This window comes from Pan paniscus, chromosome 5 (assembly GCF_029289425.2).
Source record: "Pan paniscus chromosome 5, NHGRI_mPanPan1-v2.0_pri, whole genome shotgun sequence".
NCBI classification, from domain to species: Eukaryota; Metazoa; Chordata; class Mammalia; order Primates; family Hominidae; genus Pan; species Pan paniscus.
The window spans coordinates 120,712,423-120,729,146 of record NC_073254.2 but is presented as its reverse complement, the minus strand read 5'-3'; the positions used below and the strand labels follow the sequence as shown (position 1 = coordinate 120,729,146).

The window sequence follows — 16,724 nt, the reverse complement described above, 5'->3', positions numbered from 1 at the left end:
ACATATGCATGTAAATGAGTAATAAACAAGTGCATAGTTGTCAGTGTATAACAGTGGTATACTGGTCTGTTTAATCTTTTAGGCAAAATTAATTTTGTTTATGTTTATTCCCCTAATAATGGTGCTAATACTTACCAGCTATGACAGAGGTTCTCAAAGTTTCTGGACAATAACATTAGCATCTTTGAACTCCTTAGAAATGCAGTTTCGTGGCTTGCCCCAGACCTATATAGTCAGGAAGGGGATTGGGGGAAACAGCAGCAATCTGTGTTTTTAACAAGCCTGCCAGGTGATTTTGAAGCTTTGTAAAATTTTAGAGCCACCATTTTACTAAACACAGTGTTTTCCCTTACATTATATCCTTTGATTCTTATAGTAATCCTGTGATACATTGTAACTCTTTATCTGTGTTCTGGGGGAAATAAGAATTGAAGAGATTAAACAATTTATTCTAATTCACACTGATATTTAGCAGTACTCCAAAGAAGAATTTTCAGATATTTTTCAAATAATATGTCCTTCTTTCCTTTGAATACACCCTGAAACAGTATGTGTTACTTAAGCATTCCAGTTTTTTGAATCATTATTTTCTGAGCTTTTACTCCTTTATTAATTTTAATCAGCATCTCAATGTGAAGAACACTTTCTTTGACAAGTCAAATAACGGGACCAGAACTCAAATTTACGTACTTTTTTTCCCCAAGTATGGGAATGATTCCATCATGTATTTTAAATATAAAAGGCTTTTGCAGTTTATGACCACATTCTGCCTACTTTTGTTTCTATGTGAACTTTTCCATAATAAAAATAAAACAATATGAAGAAATGGCTTTTGAAACTAAAAATAAGTATATAAAATATTTTTAAATGCATAACCTAAAAAACTCAAATAAAAGCATAAAGTTTTATAAAAATCTGAATTTGCCATCATTATTGACTTAATCTTACTATTCTGTTCTTATTTTAATGACACACACCAATTTAACTGTTGCTCAGTTACCAAAAAGTGTTTCTAATATTAATTTGGAGTTATTTCTGTCAAATGAAACAATGCTGTCCTATTACTTGTGATTTTCATATGAGTCTATTTAAGTTAATTAACCAAATTAGCAAACCATAAAATCAGGTGTGTTTATAGAGACCCAAAACCTTGTAATGACTTCAATTTGAGCTTCAACACATGAAATTTTTAATTTAAAAAAAGGGTTTATTTTACTTAACACGACATGATGGATTCCTTAATAAAATGAAATTGTTACTTTAAATTGTAACTAATATTTCTCTTGGCTGCAGTAGAAAATGATTTGCAAAATGAAAAGTTGACAAGTAAGACTGAAATAATTAATGAAGATTTAGGTTGTATTCTGTTTTCCCTTATGTTCTCCATATCTGCTAATTCAACAGGATTAACATAATGTGGCATTTGAATTATGGAGAATAGAAATCTGGTAGCATTATAAAACCCCCATCTGGAAAATAATGTTGGGGCTTATTGGTTATATAAAATACCTTAAAATTTCCTGATATTTCATATGTATAGGTAAATAAAGATATTATTAGGGGGGTTCTCAAAACATCTTTGTAGTGGTGGTTTTATTTATTTTACCTTTTAATCCTCTTTCAGCTTCAGAGGGAAAAATTAAGTTGGTAGTAATTATTAACCAATTTCACACAATAATGCTGTGATCATTTCAGTAGTTGCTAATAATTCAATTTCTAGACCCCTCCCTTAGATATCCTTACTCAGCTGGCTTTAAAGGAGGACCCAGAAATCTATTTTAACAAGCAGCAGCAGCGATTCAGATGTAATAGTCCCTAGGTCTCACTGTGAGAAACCTTAGAAGAGAATGTACTCCTTCAAGCTAACACACTAAAAATAACAAAATTAAATATTCCAAATACAACTGTAGCCTCCTTGATGCAACTTTAATCTTGGAATGATAGGAATGATTATCAGAGGATTTTCTCCCCGTAACAGTAATGTATGAATTTAGAGCTTTGAAACATAGTTATCATAGTATCCCTGGTGCTGTACTAAGCACTTGGTACAGTATTTGGCACATAGTAGGAACTGCATAAATATCTTGGGATGGATGAATGCAGAAAACCAAGTAGCTCCATGTTTAGGGTTCCCACGTTATCCACATGTTATCTTCTCTTTGGTTCAACTGCCTAAGTTATGTGTACAATTTTATCTTTCTCCTTAAATTGTACAGGTTTTTAATGGAAGAGACCACAGCTTATCTATTTTCATCACTATTTTTTAACTCTGTTTTACACATACATGCCTAGTAAATATTTATCAAGTAAAAAATATTTTGTGATTATTTAATTCATCATAATAGATTCTCATCTCCATGAGGGCAGGGGCGTTGTCTCTCGTTTTCATGGCAGTTTTATCAGGACTTGGTAGTTAATGCATGTTTAGAAACATATGAATGAATGAATGAATGAATAAATTACAAAAAAAACTTCATTTTAATTCCAATTTTCTTACAATTTAATTTGGGGGTTAATGAGGTTTTCTGGGTGGTAAAATTTATTTTTATATTAGAGAAAAAAAATTTGCCTTGCTCTTTAAAAAGAAACTTACAATGGAAATGTCCCTACCATTTGCAAGAGATAGAATGATAGAACTGGACAAATTCTGAACTGATGAATCTTCAGCAGGGTTATTGTAACCGAATTTTCTATCTTAGCATTAAATAGTGTTTATCAGTCATTATGAAAATATCACAATTTGAACCTATGTGGCAGTTCTTAACATCCTATGAAGTAAAGATGTTTGCCCATGAAAGCTAGAGAGCCTATCAAAAATCAAAAGATTTGTTTTCTTTAGTTGAAAAATTAGGAAAACAGAATGTCCCAGTACCTGCAAACTTTCTGAAATAAATTCTATTAGTGTACTCTTTTTAAAATATTCTTTTCTTTCTTTCTTTCTTTTTTTTTTTTTTGAGACGGAGTCTCGCTCTGTTGCCAGGCTGGAGTGCAGTGGCGTAATCCCGGCTCACTGCAACCTCTGCCTCCCAGGTTCAAGCGATTCTCCTGCCTCAGCCTCCTGAGTAGCTGAGATTACAGGCACGCATCACCACGCCCCGCTAATTTTTGTATTTTTAGTAGAGACCGGGTTTCACCATGTTGGCCAGGATGGTCTCAATCTCTTGACCTTGTGATCCACCCACCTTGACCTCCCAAAGTGCTGGGATTACAGGTGTGAGCCACCACACCCAGCCTTAAAATGTTCTTATGATCATATTTCCTTTCAAAACCTATTAGTATCAGTAAATAAGTTAGAGCTCTGATAAAGTATGAAATCTGAAGATTTATGCCCTTGGTAACTGTAATTAGCTGATTAAATTTCTCCTGATGACTTGCAGTGCTTTTTGTTTTTCTGTAAACATTTTGGGTTTTTTTGTTTTGCTTTGTTTTGAGGAACTTCTTATCTTCTACAAATTATCTGTTCTCCTTTACTTTGAATGTACCTAAAATAATATTAGTTATTTAAGCATTCCAGTTTCTTGAATGATTGTTATCTGAGATTTTACTGTGAATTTTAATAAGCATCTCATATGTGGAACACTTACCTTGACAAGTTTATAGACATAAGATTACTATGGCTTAAATATAGAGATACCTCTATAGAAGTATAGATGTCTTTGTGTCACCCTGTCTCCTTTCTGGTCAAATCCCAGACCTCATTCCCCTTTTCATTTCTGTTAGTCCTCAAAATGATCCTCTCTTTTACTTAGGTCAGCTCACATGAGCCTATCAATTCCCTGACTAGATACAATTCTTGAATATCCTCCTAAATGTATAGCCTGCAAAAAACATCAAAGTTTTAACTTCCAGAAAAATGTAACTAACAGAGGAGTATAGGGGAGATATTGAGAAGAGGTGCAAGGATTAGGACATCCAAGTTGCTTCAGCCCTAAGCAGAATACCTTAGTGATTCCAGAGATTTAGATGTGTGAATTTAGTTGAAAGCAGGGGCTAGGGGAACTTGTCTTTAAGTCATTTACTGCACCCACACTTACTATCTTTAGATTGTGTATTCCAGATTGTTAACAATGTAAAGTTGCTTTTATTCACACCAGATAAAATTGAAAAAGAGCAGTAGTCTATATGAGAAAATAATTTTTATCATACTAATGGCTCTTTGGGAATGCTGGGGTTGAGCTGATTCTGATGTAAGGTAGAGGCCAAAGAAGAAACTTACAGAGGAAAGAAGGCAGGTACTGACAGGGAGCAAAGGCAGGCTGCTAAACACTCCCTTATTCTCTTCAGTTGTATTCACACTGTGCCTGGTGACTGTCCCTGAAGATGCATTTTTTCCCCACTTCTTGACACAGCATTCAGGCACACACCTTCCCCCTAGTTCAGATATCCCCAGTCACTTCATGAATAATTCCACAGGAAGGCTTGCACAGAGAATTCCAGGTACTTCTACAGAAGCATTTTTATCTCCAGAAGTCCCCTAACCTTTGTATTTTAAGTGATTGTTCTTAGACATGATTTTGTCCAAGGAAGAGTTTTCTTTATTGTTTTCAATTTCTTGAAACATCTTTATGGAACTGGAAATTTAACTGATGGTAGTGATCTTCCAATGAGAAAGCTCTCAATATTTTTGTATGCTGTCTCTATAATACATGACTATGATAATGAATTATGTATTCAAAAGAGAAACATACGAATTAAACTCCAAATTTTATAGACTCCACAAACTTCTATCAACTTGTAAGCTAAATTTTATTTAACTTGTCTTTTTCCTATATATACTTTGTTCTAAAATAGGGATATGTTGGAGAATTCGTAAATTTGTGATTATGTTTTGAGAAATTAATAGTTGTTTATATGGAATGATATCCAGGCTACTATTAAGCTGTAATTTAATTAATTGGAATATTAAATAAACTGCTTTCCTTTTTTTCAGGTGATGGTGTTTGTACATGCTCGAAATGCCACTGTAAGAACAGCTATGTCTCTAATAGAAAGAGCAAAAAATTGTGGCCATATTCCCTTCTTTTTTCCTACCCAAGGACATGACTATGTACTTGCAGAAAAACAGGTAAGAAACAAAGAGGACAAGAACTAAAGCATGTAACATGCCACATATCCCGGGTATTTTATATGTGAAAGATCCACGGTCTCAATTTCCAAGAAGTTAATTTTGCAGATTTATGATGTTATAATCTTGACTTTTTTCTTGACTTAATGATCTTTTATTAAAAGGTTTCACTCTATGACATAACACTTATCATTCCTTTCTATATGGTTATAATTGAAGTGCTTAGTCCTGCTCTTTAAAATATAGTTAAAATATAAAATGCAGTTAAATTTCATATCCTATGTTAACATCTAATGGGCTTATTATTGTACTTCTAAAGAATTAATACTTTTTAAAAATTTCTCTGTTTTGATTTCTAAGGTTAATATTGACAGATACAACCTAAATAGGCTTTTTTTTTTTTTTTTAAGCAATGTAAAGGAATTCTGAGCCAAAAAGTTTGTAAACAGCTTGTTACTCAGTGTACACATGCTCAAAGGACAAAAAGGTCTTGGGGTCACCTGCATCCTTTTAAAAAGGGAGACCTTTAGGCCCCAACCCGGACTCGCCAAACCAGAATCTACATTTTAGCTAGATCCTCAGGTGATTTTGTACACATTACAGTTTAAGAAGCACTCCTAGGTAATTTGAGTATTGGTAGTATCTTAAGATTTATATCAGGTTTTATTTAACTATATCAGATAATCATTTACATGAAGATTGGGCAGATTATGGCCCGAAGGCCAAAGATGTCCATCTGTTTTGTAATTAAAGTTTTGTCAGAACATAAACATACCAGTTTCTTTATTGTCTGACTTTTTTTGCACTACCGGAGAAAAATAGAGTAGTTGTGATAGCTACTGTAAATTACTTTGTGTTTCTTTGCAGAAAAAGTATGCTGACTTCCTGATTTAAAGCTATGAAAATAAATTATGAAATAAAAAATCTGTTGGCATAAAATGATAGTAACTTTAAATTTTATATATATATATAATGTAAGATTTAACTGATTGGTTACCGAACAGCTGCTAGCTGCCAGACATTGTGCTATGCCCTTTTATATTTATTATCCTAGTAAAATATATTTAATTGTGACGTACTATAAATTTCACCATTTTATATTGATATTTTAAATTCTATGTTAAGCTGATGTCAGTTGTTTTGAACATCAGTCTCTTTCAATTTAGAAACAAAATTTATTCATTTTCTATTTTTTTACTTTTATTACCTAACACTTATTGTACAGATTGTACAGCTTTGTGTCCTTCCAATTATTTATTAATCATGAATTTATGAGAGTCTTTGAAAAGTCAAGTTGGTATTCATAAGTCTTGTTTCATTTCTTTGGAAATACAACAAAACAACTCTATGCTGTTTAAAAGACAAGCCTTGAGAGCCACCTTGTGGATTTCTGGTTTCTTTATCCATCTCAATTCAGATAACTATTGTTAATTTAAATAATGCCGGTTTATTATTTAATTGTTGTTATTGTAAAGCTTAACATTTATTAAGTGGTCACTAGTGTCAGGCATTGTTTTTATTACTTTATATAACTCATTCAATCCTTACAATCTATGATATTGCTGGTATTATCCCTTGATATGGCATATGTGTAAATCAAATATAGTATAAAATATTCTAGAGCATATTATAATAATTTATATGGAGATATTTTAAAATGATGTTTATTTAAGGCAATGTCACCAAGCACTAATTCACAGATCACTATGCTGGAAGAAAAATAACAGAGAAACGGAAAGTTTTGATACAATTGGGTAGACTTGAAAATCCCTAGTCATTTTTATTATAGCTTTTTTATATTTTTATTATACTTGATTTTTTTCCTGATCCAACTATTATTGGACTTTTGTTTTTCAAGAAGAATGAATTGCACACACATTTATTAAGAACATTGTCCTACTCACTCTTATATTCCCAGCCTTTCATAGAGTATTTGTCTGATAGTAGGTATCCCGGAATTACTTTTTTTCTTAGATTTATTCCTCTGGACTGACATTATAATAGATGTTTCACTTTAATTTTCTCATCTGACCTGTACCATTGTGCTGTCCTTTAAGATTCTTATTCCCATTTTACAGATAAGGAAACGAAAACTGAGAAAGTAAATAATTTTCACAGAGAATCTCATATTAAGTAGTGAGGCCATGATTTGAGCCAGTCTGACTCCAAAGTCCACCATTTTCACTACACTGTGTCCTATTTGTTCAAAAGCAAACAGATCAAATCCAATCTGGAGCTTTCTGAAGACCTTAGGGCATGGGGTCTTTTTTTTTTTTTTTTTTTTTTTTTAAATAAAATAGAAGAACATTTCTTCAACCTAACTATATCCCTCACTTCTCCTAAAGAGAGATTTTAAAGAGTGAAACCCTCCACAGTGCATATTATAACAAAAGATAAGGTCATCTTTCTCAATATTTTCTCAAAGCTCTAGAATTTAAGAGTATTCTTCTAGTGCTAGAAGTACATTCCTTCATATTTCTTGAGGTGCCTTTGAACTTAAATGGTATTAACATTCTAGCAATTTCAAGGGAGCTGTTATCATCATGGTGGGAGATATTTCTTCCCATGTTTTTGAAAAATGGGAAATTAAGAACCCAAAACATTAAAATTTAATTAGAAGGTAAATTTGCTACAGCAGTACATAGAAATTTAGCCTCATGCCTTCTGTTACATGGCTAAATCCCTACCATGCCACAGTGATGCCTTACCCCTAAGTGTTTAATGTAATCACCTCAATTCCTGACTTACTAAGATCTTTAAAAGCACTTCTTTACAGTTTCATTTAACACAATGTATTTTTACTTGTGTAAATAACAAAACTCCATTAAGAAAATCCTCCTTTTCTGTGTGTGTGTGTGAGTGTGTGTGTGTGTGTGTGTGCACACACACACACACATTTGCATGTAATAAGGCTATTTCTATGCCTTAGCTGCAACTGAAATGAGTCTTTTCTCTCTGGAAGTAACAGTTACACCTCAGGACTTCTCATATAATATTGATCTTTAATATCAAAGTCACCCCCAAGGGAAAAACTACCTATATTTCCAGATTTGTCCACTGAAACAAGAATGTAGGGAAAGGAAAGGAAAGTCTCCCAAGAGTAGTTTAACCTTCAGAAATGGAGCTTGGGGCTCTCCCTGGGCACAGGAATATCTCAGGACGTACAAATGATGCCCAAACCAACAGGACACATTCACAAAAAGGTCTGGTTGTGATTTTACCTCTAGAAGGTTTGTGGCCTTGGACATCTAAACATTTCTGAAACGTACTTTCTCTTCTCTCAAATGGAATAATAATGGAGTAAATAATACCTATTCTAGTTATTTACTATGAGAAACAGATAGAATGATGTATGAAATTATTTTGGAAACTGAACAATGATAAAACTTTACCTACCATAGAAATCTATTTTTAGAAAATATATATACTAGTAACTAAATTTTAAAATGGCAAAAGGATAATAAACAATATGGATAAAATTTTCTTAATTTACCCTATATATTTATTACTTGTATACTCTCCCCCTCAAAGATTGTGTCTTAAGAAACCACTGTTTTCTATAAAATAGAACATACCTCAAGGAATAGCAGCAGTTTATATTTATAAAATTAAGTATATAATTAAAGATGCATATATTTTCGTTATTAAGCCATTGTTTTTCACTGTGATTTTAATTTTAAGTTAAATGAATCCTTCAGTTAGAATTTTCAGATTCTGTTTTACTTGAGATCTCAATCAAATCAAATTTTTCTGTTAGGGACAAATTTTTAACAGGCTTTAACTGTTCTCATAGGGATTGAGTATTCCCACCCATCCCTTTACCGTATGTTTCTGATTTATGGCCCTGATGTGAGTTCAGTATTTTTACATATATCAGTGATGTTAAGAGTTTGTCTTTTAGGTAGAATTTCTACCACATAATAAGCCTTGTGTCTGTAGTTATTGAAAATATCTATTGAACAAGTTGTAAAAAGAGGAAGAATCCAATAGTAATATATATCCTCAAGCTGCTTTAAAGTATAATTTTCTGACTTTTTATTATGTAGATCTGTCAATCATTTCCTTGTTTTTATAAGTTCAGCTTTAGTCTTTGCCTAAATCAATGGCAACTGGAATTAATGCCAATTTGATTTAGTTATCTGATGCTTACTATTACAGCTTGCTTTAATTTTGCATGAGCAGCTTCGGTGTCAGTATGGCCCAGATTAGAATCGTCTCTTCTGAGATGGTATCTGTTAACTAAAGATAGCATAACAGACTTAGTAGTAGCAGGGATGGTTAATAGCCCTCTTTCTCTTACTTTTGTTTTTTGCTTTAAATATATGCAAAATATCATCTTCACAGAGTTTATTCTTTCCCTGCCATATCTTAACCTCTTTTCCTCTTGGAGGCTAATATAGTAATTTTACTGTCAGTTACCACCACATAGGATGTCAAAAGTTTATTAGTATTTTTTAAATAAAATCAAACAAAATTGTAAAAAAAAAAAAAAACAACAACTGTTTGCTTAATTGCATTTTTGGGAGCATGACTTTTCTGTTTTCAAAGGGAGGTAACCTCATATAGAATAAAAACTTTGGATCTAAGCAAACCTGTGTTTTAATGTTGATTCACACACTCTGCCTTTTTAACATCCTCAAGCCACATTTCATCACATACAAAGTGGCAATGATACCTATATTTTAAGATTTTTGTGGCCAGTTGCAGTGGCTCATACCTGTAATCTAATCCCAGCACTTTGGGAGGCCGAGGCGAGCAGGTCACCTGAGGTCAGGAGTTTGAGATCAGCCTGGCAACATGGCGAAACCCCATCTCTACTAAAAATACAAAAAAAGCCATGCATGGTGGCATACGCCTGTAGTCCCAACTACTTGGGAAGGCTGAGGCAGGAGAATCGCTTGAACTTGGGAGGCGGAGGTTGCAGTGAGCCAAGATCGCGCCACTGCACTCCAGCCTGGGTGACAGAGGGAGACTCTGTCTCAAAAAAAAAAAAAAAATCTGTAATAAATAAGCTAACATATACCTTGCCTAACACATGGTAGATATTCTGTAAATGTTTACCCATGAGTTTTGAAGAGAAAGAAGACAACAGTTTAAAACAATAATAGATGAGACAAAAATTAAACTTAATGCTTTGGAACAATAAAAAATAATATTGAATTGTAAAAAGCAGTAAGCAGGTTGGTGGAAGAAATATTAGGAACAGCAACAACAGACCAGTTAATATCTACATCTATATATGTACACTTATTAAATTTAATAACTTAAAACATGAAGTTTCCAGGAAGAAAATTAGCAAAAAGAAGAAATAAAGTGGGCAAACAAAGTTTGGATGAAAAAAAATTTCTTAAAAAATTATGTAATATATATTCATCAATATATTATCAAAATCTAAACATAATAGTACCCAATTCTGAAGATGATTTGAGAAGATTTTCTGTGGTATTGATCAATTCAATACTTTTAAAAAATTTTTGATAATAGATTTAAAAGCCAAGCCAAAGCTCTTATTCCAGACCTTTTAACTTTGAAATTCTAAACCTGGGAATTTTTCAAAGGAAAGATTAAAAGAAAAAGTTAATATACACCAAGATTAAACAGTTCAGAGGAAATATAAAAGAGAAGCAGATTAATTCAAGCCAGTAATTTTAAATTTCAATAGGCAGCAACAGGGAAAGGACATTCCAAAGAGAGAAAAAAGAGAACACAGGCAAAGGAAAACTCTGGGTTTATTTGGAGAATAAGAATGTTCTCTATTCACAGGAATGTAAGGTGCATGGAGGGCTAGGCATGGTCAGACAATGGAAGACTTTAAATTCCATGCCTAGGCTTTTAGACTTTATATGCAGTGAGAAGCTATTGAAGATTGTTGAAGAGTCAAGTTGTGTGACCAAAATTCATGTACTGAAAAGTAGGATTCACTTTCTTCCAATCAAGGGACGTTGTTATGGCCCATGTGTTCATTTCAATGTAGTCTAACATGTGGTTCACTTTGAATAAGTGAGACTCTTTTTAAAGAACATAGTAAATAGCATTGAAATTTTATCCTTGTTTCTTTTGTTATTCCTTTTAAGGAAATTTTGATTGTAGCTATTTTTGTTTCTGTGCTTTAAGTTGCATTTTAGAAGCATAGAATAAATTTCTTACAATAAATTAATACATCTTGTTAAGGAATCATGCTGTTTTGACAAAAATATGTTAATTAGAATGTTGTTTTTCACTCACTTGAAAATACTTGAGTAGAGGAAGCACTCTAAAGACATCAGATTAATAAATAATGTTATAAATTCCTAGGGGTAGAGAGATTTGTAATGATAAAATTTAAAATCAAAAACAGATTTCATGTTGTGATTTAATTTTTTTAATTTTTCTATTTATTTACAGATGGCCAAATGAATTAAAATAATGCAATTTTAGATGAGATTTATCTTTTTCTAATTTGGGTCCTCTCTCTGGAATGCCAACTTATTTCTATTAATAATCAGGACAGCCCATATGGGAACTAGGATCATCTTTCAAGGAATATGACATGAAACAGAGCAAATAACACTTTCTTTCTCCCAAGTTAAAGTGCATAATTAACACAATCAGAATAACATATGGAAATTAGTTATTGGGATTAGGCTAGTCTGGGTGATTGTGACTTGTTTATATACACATGAGCCTTAAACTGTTTTTCATCGTGATCACTCAGCAAATATTTACTCAGTGTAAGCTGGTTACCAGTCATTTTAATAGATCATTGGGTATCAATATAAATAAAGTGCTGTCAACCTGTTTATAGTGAATTGAAGTAGACATATGTGTCAGTTATGATTTAGTAAAAGGAAACAGAAACCATTCTAGGTACATTTTAAATAAAAAAGAATTTATATAAGAAATTAGGTACTTATTAGAAATTTGGTAAAATCAGAGGAGTAGAAGTCCAGAGCTACTACTACAGATCTTGAATTTAACAACCAGTTACATGATGGTGATTAGCAGTTTAAAAGCCACAGCTATTACTACAGATGCCTTCCAACATTCGTGAACACACTGGAAAACCAAATTTTGAATGTATAGTACATCTGTTAAAACTTTCAACCCTTCTGTCTCCAAAGTCTTGCTTGCTAGAAAAACACAACAAGAGATAGTTATCTCTTCATTTCCGTCATCCAGATCTTGCCTGAATGCTTTTAATTAGCAGAATGGACTTTATCATCTAGTACCCTTACTATATGAGATCTGGGAAATTATATTCCAGTCCAGGCAATACAGTAAGACTCCTAGAAGGAGGTAAGACCAGATATTATATGTAGACTAATATTATTTGCTTTAATTAGAAGTGGAAATATTTTTAGGGAGGAAAAAGTAGTCATCCCTTTACGCTTATGGAGCTTATATTCTGGAAGGACAGAAAGATTAAACAACTAATTAAATAATTGATTTTAATTACATTTGAAATAAATAGGGATAAAGTGCTAAGAAAAAATTGAGTTAGAGAATCTGATCTAGACCCATGGTGTTAGAGGATGGTGTTGACCAACAAAGTGACATTTAAGCTGATCTGAAGGCTAGGAGTTGACAAAGCAAAAGAGGACAGACAAGAATTCAAAGAAAAGGCTGACATAAAAAAATGCACATTGAAGCAAATAAGAAAAACAAATCAAGATGACTAAAATGTAAATAGTGACAGGGAGTGGCAGATGGCAACTATGTGGCATGAGTCTAATCTAGGCAAGGACCAGATGTAATACCCTCAGTTGCTTGCTACCAGTTTTTTAAAAACCATGTTATTTAATCATGTATTTGTGTTAGTTTAGAAGTAAATGTTGGGAAATAGTCACATTTTTACCTTATTTTTAAAAGCATTGACATTGCGTTTTTTCTCTCATGAGTAGGAAAACGTTATGTAAAGTCGTGGAAAGAAGTTCTGCATGCTTTCACTGGGGGAAAGGAATATAATGCCTTACTTGTGCTGATGGATTATCTTAGCAGTTGCCCATTCCGTTTGAGTTTTACTGACTATAAAGCCCTGTGTGGAAAGTTCACTTGTGAAAACTGGAAAGATTAAGTCAGAGGAAACCAAACTTAGACAGTTCTGAAACTACATACCTTACTTCCTTTACCTTTTCACAGCTGGTATTCTTTTGTGCTGGATTTCCATGTGTAGAACACTTTATCCAGTGAGTATAGTATTGGATCTCAAATGGCTTCTGTGGAGAATCCAAATCGTCTGTTCACAAAATGTGAACAAGATAAAGTATATCTCTGTAGTTATTCAGACAGTAGCAAAACCTGGGCTCCGTGTAGTGCTAGCTTTGGAGAACCGAGTAGAAAAAGCAGTGATTTTTCTGATGCTTTAGAAAGCAGCAGGCATCTTACAGTAAACAAGTTTAGCTCCATAATTTATGGTCTTAACCATCTCTTTGTCCTTCATTTCTCCAAATAAAACTTCTTTTAAAAAGCTTCTTACATTTCTTTTGAGGAAAGATTTGTACAACAACCATTGTGTGTTTGCCTGTGTGCATGGGTATATGTTTTAATACAAAAAAGTTGCATCATGTTATATACACCTTTTTGTCTTTTTCTTTTTCATTTAGTAATATAACAAGGAGATCTTTCCAAATCAACTCAGAAAGATGGGTTTCATTCTTTTTGCAACTGTATAATATGTCACAATGTGGATATTACAGTAATTCATATACGGAATCCTATATTGATGGATACTTTTGTTGTTTCCAGTTACCTTTTATTGTTAACAATGCTGCAGTACACATTTTCGCTCCTACTCTTGCAATGATATACATTAGAAAAATTCGTAGCAGTGAAATTTATCTGTCATGTACTACATGCATTTAAAATTTTGATGAGTGGCCCTAAACTGCCTACTGGAGATACTGTTCCAATTTATACTTCTCCAGCAGTTGTTACAGATGGCCCTCCATGTCCATGGGTTCCATGAATTCAGCCAACTGCGGATTAAAAGAATTTGGGGGGGAATAAAAGTTGGTTGTATCTGTTCTGAACATGCACAGATGACTTTTCTGCAGATTAAAAGAATTTGGGGGGGGGGGGAAAAGATGGTTGTATCTGTTCTGAACATGCACAGATGACTTTTTCTTGTCATTATTCCCTAAACAATACAGTATAACTACTTATATAACACTTACATTGTATTAGGTATTATAAGTAATCTAGAGATGATTTAAAGTATACAGGCAGACAGTGTAAATTATATGCAAATATCACACCATTTTATATAAGGGACTTAAGCATCCATGGTTTGTGGTGTCTACAGGGGAAGAGAAGGTGTTTGTTGAATCAATCCCCCATGGATACCATGGGAAGACTGTGCTTTACCCCCACATAACTTTGCCAGCACTGGGTAGTGAGTGTTAACGTTTTTAAGTTTATAACAGATTAACAGGCAAAAAATGGTACTTCATTATTATTTTGATTGGCATTTCTTTAATTATGAGTGAAACTGAGCATTTTTTACATTGGCTATTTGTATTTCCTATTCTTTAAATTGTTCATAATCTTGGCCCATTGTGTACTAAACTGCATGTTTAGTACATATAGGTTACATAAACTTTTTCTGTTTAACCCTTGATGTTTATTTTTGTTTATGATTTTTTTTACCATGTAGAAATTCCATAAATTTATTTATGGTTTCTGGGTTTTATGTGTTGCATATAAAAGCCATACACCTACTTCATCTGTGATTTCTTCAAGCCTTGTATTTTATTTTTATTATTAAATACTTGATGTTTCTGAAACTTATTCCAGATAGTGGTGGGCACATCATCTTTTTCTAAATACTGTTTTTTCTGTTGATTAAAAAATTTAATATACAATATTCTCATATTTACTTGAGTCATTTCTGAAATTTCTCTTCTGTGTCATTGATCTTATTGTTTCTTCTTTTTTATCAAACTGTTTTACTTATTTTGTTTTCATAGAATTCTCAATAACTGATTGGATTAAACATCCTGATTATTCTTCAGTTGTAGAATTTCTCCTGGATAAATTTTCAGTCTTACTTTTCAGGATGAATTTTAGTATTCCCTCCAGGAAATCATGTTCATATTTTAGTTAAGTTAGTGCATTGATTTTACACATTAAGTTAATGAGAAATGGTATTTTTGCCAAATCAAGTTTTCCTGTCTCAAAATTAAATCTATTATTTCTTGAATGTTCTTCAGCAATATTATAAAACTTTATATGGATCCTGGCTATCTCTTATTATTTCTGTTTTTGCTGTTATAAAAGTGATTTTTTCCACTTATTTTATGAGTTATTGTCTGTGTATATATATAGTGTATATATGTCTTTTTATAAAACTTTTATAAAATATATTTTTATAGTAAAGATTAATACTTTATATTAAAATGAAAGAAAAGAAAAATATATTTCTTTACACTTTTAGAAAATATGTAATATAAAAAATATTTTACATAATATTAAGGAAAATAAAAATGTTTTCATAAAAGAAATACTTTTATAAAAATATTAAATTTTTGAGACTATCATCTTTCCAAATTCTTTTATTTTATTTAGTATATTTAGTCAGTACTCAGTTTTCTAAATAAACACTTACTTTATCTACAACAAATAATTTAGAATTATACCTTTTCAGTATTTATATTCTTTTTTTCTCATGTCTAGTATTGTCTAGAACATCAATAGACTGATACCAAACAACCTTGCCTACTCCCTAATTTTAATTAGTATACTCTGTATTTTTACTATTAAGCATAGTTTCAGATGTATATTGTCATCTCTAATCATCAGGACTGAATGTAGCCTTTTGTCAAAATTCAATGTCTGCACATGATGATAATGTTCTTTCTTTTTTGAATTATTAAATATGTTAACATATTAAGTGCAATGCCCTTGCATTCTGGGGTTGAAGAGTACTTAGTTGTGGCATTTTGTTTTAATGCATTGATGAATTCTGTTTTCTAAAGTTCTTTACTATTTAGAGTAATATTTGTAAGAGAGATATTGTTATTGTATTCACTTTTCTGCTTTGTCAGGTTTTAATATCAGTGCCATTATATTCTCTTGTAGAATCAGTTTAAGTGTTCTGTTTCTGTCCTCTAGAGTCTCTTAATAGCATTAGAATTAATTCATCTTTAAAAATTTGAAAGCCCAGCTGTTAAATTTAACTCTTAAATTTTCTTTCATTATTTTTATCATTTTAGAGTTTTCTGTCACTTCTAGGTTAAATATTAGTAACAATATTTTCCTAGAAAATCATCCATTCCAAACAGTTTAAGTGAAATGCACTGAATTTTACAAAGTGCTCTTTTCTGATTCTTTTAAACTGTAGTATATTTCTTTCATATTCTTTCAAATTGTGATATTTTCATTTTGCTGATATTGGGTCTTGTGCTTGTGCTGTTGTACTTGTGTACAGCTATACAGATTATTTTACTTAAAGACCAGGTAGTAAACATTTTAAGCTTGTAGACATATGATCTCTCCCACAACTATTCATTCAGCCCTCCTGTTGTAGCTCAAGCAGCCTTAGACAATCTGTAACAAATTGATATGGCTGTTTTCCAATAAGTTTTATGTACAAAATCAGGTAGTTGACACATATTTTGCCAGCTCCTTCTCTAGTCAGTAATGGCCACTGTCTATTTTTGTTTGATTTTTTTCTTTTAAGGTA

At 32.2% G+C, this 16,724-nt stretch overlaps 1 protein-coding gene across 3 annotated transcripts in view; it reads left to right on the top strand.

Annotated features, from left to right (window-relative positions):
• The window catches only part of ASCC3 (activating signal cointegrator 1 complex subunit 3), a 375,365-nt gene that overhangs the window by 196,826 nt on the left and 161,815 nt on the right, over window positions 1-16,724 (top strand). For all 3 annotated transcript variants that reach the window (XM_003824353.6, XM_034962598.3, XM_063605419.1), the window contains one exon: window positions 4,931-5,065. In XM_003824353.6, coding sequence (XP_003824401.4) covers window positions 4,931-5,065 — 135 coding nt within the window. The remainder of the gene's footprint in view (window positions 1-4,930; window positions 5,066-16,724) is intronic.